The sequence below is a fragment of the Chrysochloris asiatica genome, unplaced genomic scaffold (genome assembly GCF_000296735.1).
Source record: "Chrysochloris asiatica unplaced genomic scaffold, ChrAsi1.0 scaffold00529, whole genome shotgun sequence".
NCBI lineage: Eukaryota > Metazoa > Chordata > Mammalia > Afrosoricida > Chrysochloridae > Chrysochloris > Chrysochloris asiatica.
Genome location: NW_006409047.1, coordinates 48,750 through 55,150, shown reverse-complemented (window position 1 = coordinate 55,150; position 6,401 = coordinate 48,750). Strand labels below are relative to the sequence as shown.

General features: G+C 37.9%; 1 protein-coding gene across 1 annotated transcript; it reads left to right on the top strand.

The window, feature by feature from the left end:
• The first annotated feature begins 4,511 nt into the window (after positions 1-4,511).
• LOC102830213 (olfactory receptor 7E24-like) lies at positions 4,512-5,519 on the top strand. The gene has a single exon (XM_006877548.1). It carries the CDS (start codon positions 4,512-4,514, stop codon positions 5,517-5,519), a length of 1,008 nt encoding a protein of 335 aa, XP_006877610.1.
• The last annotated feature ends 882 nt before the right edge of the window (positions 5,520-6,401 follow it).

Here is a 6,401-nt window from a genome sequence, read left to right as displayed (position 1 = left end):
TTGTGAATAGTGCTACAAGGAATATTTGGGTACATGTAACTCTGGTAGCATAGTGGTTACAAATCGGGCTGCGAACCTTAAGGTCAGCAGTTCGAAACTACCAGCCGCTCCGCAGGAGAAAGTTGAGGCTTTCTACTTCCGTAAAGATTTACACCCTCGGAAACCCTGTACAGGGTCACTATGGGTCGGAACCGACTCGACAGCACTTAACAACAACAACAACTGTATTGTTGCTTTGAAGTATATACCTAGCAGTGTAATTATGGGGTTAGAGGGTGGGTTTTGTTTCTCCATATGATGGGCACTAGACTGGGAACCAGAAAGTCTACCGCTTGAATCCAGCAGCCCCACCACATAAGATAAATGAAATGTTCTCCTTCTCATTTCTTATTTAAAGACTTTGAAACCCTATACAAAGTTGTTATGAGTTGGAACTGACTCAAGTACACTTGACAATAACAACACTAATGGTAGTGATGGTGGTAGTTGTGTGCAGTCAAGTCAGCTCTGACTCATAGTTATTCTCCATGGGCTTTCCAAGGCTGTAAATGTTTGTAGAAGCAAAAATCCTTTCTCACACAGAGCAAAAGGTAGTTGTTTGTCTCTTTGTTATTAAATTGTAGGAGTTTCTTCATGTATTGGGGATATTAAACACTTAGTCAAAATATGGTTTCTAAATGATTCTCCCAATCTTTAGATTGTCTCTGAATTTTGTTAGTAAAAATGTTCAATGAAGAGGAGTTTTAAATTTGGATGAGATGTATTTATTAATTTGGTCTTTGACTACTTGTGTTTTTGATATCATTATATATGAGTCCATGATTAATAATAAGAATTTATGAATTGATGGAATACAAATTAAAACCTTTAAACAAGTGATGCAGCATTGAAGGTGCTTATTCATCTATGACAAGAAATTTGGAAGACAGTTACCTGGACAACTAATTGGTTGTTGTTGTTGTTGTTAAGTGCCGTCGAGTCAGTTCAGACCCATAGCTACCCTGTACAGGGTTTCCGAGGCTGTAAATCTTTACGGGAGCTGAACTAATTGGTAGAGATCCATATTTGTGTCCATTATAAGGAAAGGCGACCTAACAGAATGCAGGTCATCAAACAATACCATTAATATCACATGCAAGTAAAACTTTTCTGACAATAATGAAAAAATGGTTGCAACTGTACATCAACAAAGAATTGACAGAAATTCAAGCTGGATTTAAGAGAGGACTTAGAATTAGGGATATAATTACTGACATCAGCTGTATCTTGGCTTAAAACAGAGCATATCAGAAATATGCTTACTTGTATTTTATTGACTATGCAATGACGTTTGACTGTGTAGGTCATGGCAATCTTTGATCACCATTGTGAAGAATGGGAATTCCAGAACACTTAACTGTGCTTATGAGGAACCTCTATGTAGATCAGAATCAGTCATTCAGCAGAACAGTGGGATACTGCATGGTTTAAAATCAGGGAAATTGTGCACCAGGGATTTATATTTCCATCATACATATTTATCTTTACGTTGAGCTAATAACAGAGAAGCAGATTATATGAAAAAGGATTGTAGGAAAACTCATTAGCAATCTGTGATATGCTTATGACACAATCTTTGCTTGCTGAAAGTGAAGAGGACATATGATACTTACTTGTGAAGATCAGAAACCACAACCTTCAGTATGGATTGTATCTCAATGTAAAGAAAATACAAATCCTCACAACTGGAGCAACAGATAACATTATGATTAAGTGGATAATGATTGCAGTTGTCAAATACTCCATTTTGCTTGAACTAAAATCAACACTCATGGAAGCAGCAGTCAAGAATTCAAACAACACATTGCAGTAGGCAAATCTGTTGCAAAAGACCTCTTTATAGTGTTGAGGAAGAAAGATATCAGTTTCAGGTCCAAGGTGCACCTGCCCCAAGATATGGTATTTTCAATTGCCTCAGAAGCATGTGAAAGTTGGACAATGCAAAAATCAGACCTAAGCATAATTGATGCATTATAATTATGATGATGGAGAATAATATTAGATGTACCATGAACCTGCAGAAGAACAAACAAATCTATGTTGAAAGAAGTACAGCCAGAATGCTCCGTAGAAGCCAGAATGGCAAAAATTTGTTTCTCATACTTAGTACATGTAATCAGGAAGGATTATTCTCTGGGAAAGGCCATCATATTCGGTAAAGTTTAGCATCAGTGAAAAAGAAGAAGATCCCTCCCCCACCAACATGATGATTTGACACAGTGGCAGCATTCATAGGCACAAACATAACAATTGTAAGGGTGTTTCAGGAACAGGCAATTTTTCTTGCTATTGTGCACCTGGTCGCCTTGAATCACAACTAACTGGATGACACCTGTCAACAACACAGCATTGTTAAAGAGTAGGTCCCAAGGTATTGTCCTTACATTTTCCTTATATATATAGAGAGAGAGAGACTCTAACATCTCTGAATAATGCCTTATAGCTTTCAGTGTACAAGTCTTCTACCTCTCTAGTGACATTTATTTCTACATATTTCATTCTTAGTAATGTTGAAGGAATTGTTTCCTTGAATTATTTTTCCAATTTTTAAAAAATGTTTTATTGTGACTTATGTGATAGTTTACATGGGGAGAACATTAGCTTTACATTCATACTATCTTATATCATTACATTGCCATGGTTACAATCCCCTCCATGTATCATCAACCAACCAAGTGTTATACCCTGCAAGCCTGCCCCCTGGTCATCAGCATACAACGGCTCTCCCTCTCTGGGTCTAGAGTTCCCACTTGTTCAATCTTGCCACATCATCTTCTCTGTCTCCATCTTTGGCATCACTGTTTCTCTGGGTAGGGACCCGTACTCCACTCTTCTCCATTGATGGTCCCAGGGACCTCCACAAAGTCAACCATTTCCCTCCTTTTGCTATAAAACGTCTACCTTTTACATTTCCAAATCTCACAGTCAGTCCTGATAGCAATTATTCACTATTGTAACACAAGAGTCCTTTCCCTATCTTCTTTCATCAGCCCCGCCAAGACAGATTGGATACTACTCAGTGGAGATTCTAACTTCCTCCACGCTTCCAAGAGGGATCTAGTCTCCTTCTTGAAAGCTTATAAGCCAGTCATTTCTTGCCTTTGTAGCCCCCCTATTTTGGGTCGCCAATTTCCAAGTTACCCATCCCTGTCTACCCTGTGTATTAAGTGGGTGGGAATAATCCTCACAATAAAGATTTGCTCCCTCTTTCGAGTTACTGCATCCATAGGTGTAGGTCAAGTTCATAAAATTGTATTAGATTACTCTTTTTTTATCTTCTTCTTTCTCTTCTAGTTGAGTTCTGATCATCCAGACATTGAAGCCAAGTCAAGAGGGCATTATGTGTAAGTGTGGGTGTTCTTGTGCACATTCCCTTTCTTCCTATCAGCTGGATGCTTCTTTCTCCACTCTAGTCAATTTGGTTTCTTTTTGATGTGTGAAAATTCTATTTTGGATTTTGTCCTTGTATCCTGCCACTTTGCTAGATTCTTTTTTTAGTTCTAACAGCTTTTTCTTGCTACTTTTGGATCATATACATTTAATAGTTAATTGTGTGTTTTTCAAAAATGTCCTCCTGCTATTGCTGTATCAATAAGTGTTTTTATCATGAAAGATGTTCGATTTTTTCAACAGCCTTTTCTGCATTGATTGAGATGATTCTGTGGTTCTTTGTCCTGTTGATGTATTAGTAATTTTGGTGTGGTGCTCTAGGATAAGCACTGCATGTTTGGTGCTTTAGGATTGTGAACTGCAAGTTTGGTGGTTCAAACTCACCAGTTACTCCTCAGAAACCCTATACAAGGTTACTATGTATTGAAACGGATTCAACAACAAAAAATAGATATGGTGTGTTAAACTGATTGATTTTCTAATGTTGAACCACCTTTGCATTTCTGGGATAAACTATACTTGATGATGAATTTTTTTGATATAGCTTTGGATTATATTTTCTAATATTTTGTTGAGGATTTTTATATCTATATTTATAGGGATATTGGTTTGTAGTTTTCCTTTCTTGTGATATCTTTGCCTTGTTTTGGTATCAGGGTAATGTTAGCTTCATAGAATAAATTAAGGAGCATTTCCTTTCTCAATGTTTTGTTTTTGTTTTTTTAAGTTTAAAAAGTATTACAGTCACTGCTGTAAATTATGTTAAAAATCTCCAGTGTTCATTTGGCTGTGGAATTGTTGGCAGATGTTTGATTATGTTTTTTATTTTTTTGTAGGTCATGGAATGTTGACGTCTTAAAGTTTTCTAGTCTTTATGAATTTGTTGTCTTTAAATGTTTTTGTCCCTCTTACATTCTTCAGCCTAGTGTCTTCAGTCTCATGGGATTGTTCAGAAACCAATGAAGAAAGAGTTCTAGAAATAGTGGTTTTTCTTTAATTGATAAACATTGTTGAAGGTGGTATATGGTACTTAAGTGGGAATGCTTTACATATGAATTTCCAGAATTCATACTGTAATCACCATGCCAATTATCCATTTGTTTCTCTCATTTTACAATGCCTTCTCTTTTTTTCCCCAAAGGTGCCTATGCCACATGGAACCACAGAATGTAACATCTATCTCTGAATTCCTTCTCCTGGGCCTCTCAGATGATCCCGATTTGCAAACTCCCCTCTTTGGAATCTTCTTATCCATGTATTTGGTCATCATACTTGGTAACCTGCTCATTATCCTGGTCGTAATCTCTGACAGCCAACTGCACATCCCCATGTACTTTTTCCTCTCCAATCTGTCCTTGACTGACATTGGCTTTACTTCCTCCACAGTCCCAAAGATACTTACTGATCTTCACACACACCTCAGAAGCATCCCTTATACCGCCTGTCTAATTCAGTTATCTTTGTTATATTTTTTTGGGTGTATGGACAGTCTTCTACTCACTGCAATGGCCTATGACAGGTTGGTTGCCATTTGCCATCCCTTGCATTACACGGTTATTATGAATCCCCGACTCTGTAGGCTGCTACTTTTGTCATCTTGTTTTATTAGCCTTTTAGTATCCCAGTTGCACTGCTTAATGGTATCACAACTTACATTCTGCACATATGTGGAAATACCTAACTTCTTCTGTGACCCTTCACTACTCATCAACCTTTCCTGTTCTGACACTTCTACCAGTACCATGTTGATGTATTGTATTAGTGCCATCTTTGGTGGTGGTCCAGTCTCAGGGATCCTTTTCTCTTATACACGAATTGTTTCCTCCATTCTGAAAGTCCCATCATCAGGTGGGAAGTATAAAGCCTTTTCTACCTGTGGCTCTCATCTGTCAGTCGTTTGTTTATTTTATGGATCAGGCCTTGGAGTGTACCTCAGTTCAGTTGTTTTACCTTCTCTTAAGAGGAGTGCAGTTGCCTCAGTGATGTACACCATTGTTGCCCCTATGCTGAACCCCTTCATCTACAGTTTGAGGAACAGGGACATCAAGAGAGCACTGCAGAGGCTTCTTAGTAGAACAGTCTATTTTTAATATTGGTACAATCATTTTTTTGGCTGTGAATTAGACTAGGCAGGAAAACCAAACAATGGATCTGGGAAACATATTCATTTGTTCACATAATTTTTGTAGCTTTCATTACTTTTAGTGTTTTATGTCAGCATAATGTTATTGGAAACAATTTTGAAAAATGGGGGGATATTCTGGAATTCATTGTTCATCAAAGAATCTGTCAACTGAGTCCTGTAGCATCTATGAAGCCTTCTAATTTTGTCACTTTAGACAAAGACATGCAGTGAAATGCACAGATCTACTTTTTAAGAAGTCCTCTGTACTTTCCATAGTTCATGCCTATTGTCCATAAGTTTACATTTATGTTATTCATGTATGCAATGTGGAATCCTGATGAGGTGTTGCAGGTTAACACACTGGAAATAAAGGTAAGGTTGAACTGCAAGGTCGGTGTTTCAAATCTACAAGCTGCTTCTCAGAAACCCTATACAGGGTTGCTATAAGTCAGAGCTTACATGATGGCACTTAACAACGACAGCACATTTATGCAATATGTTTGTTGTTATTCAGTGCAGTGAAGTTGGTTCCAACTCACCGACCCTGTATAGAGTTTCCGAGGAGTGACTAGTGAGTTTGAACAGCCAACCTTTTGGTTCAAACCAGCCTTGCAATCCAGTGCTTTATGTTGAATATGTTGTTTTGTTCACTATGTTGTTGCTGTTGTTAAGTAGAGTTGTGTTGATTCCAACCCATAACAACCTTATATAGGGTTTCTGAGGTGCAGCTGGTGAGCTTGAACATTCGACCTTACATTTCAAAGGGCTTTGCAGTCTGGTGCATTAACCCACAGTGCCACACCAGAACTCCAATTCAATATTGTTGTTGTTATGTGCCTCGGAGTCG

What these genes read in the sequence shown, in the direction of transcription:
- LOC102830213 (XM_006877548.1), top strand. Translation starts at nt 4,512, where the DNA reads ATGCCAATTATCCATTTGTTTCTCTCATTTTACAATGCCTTCTCTTTT.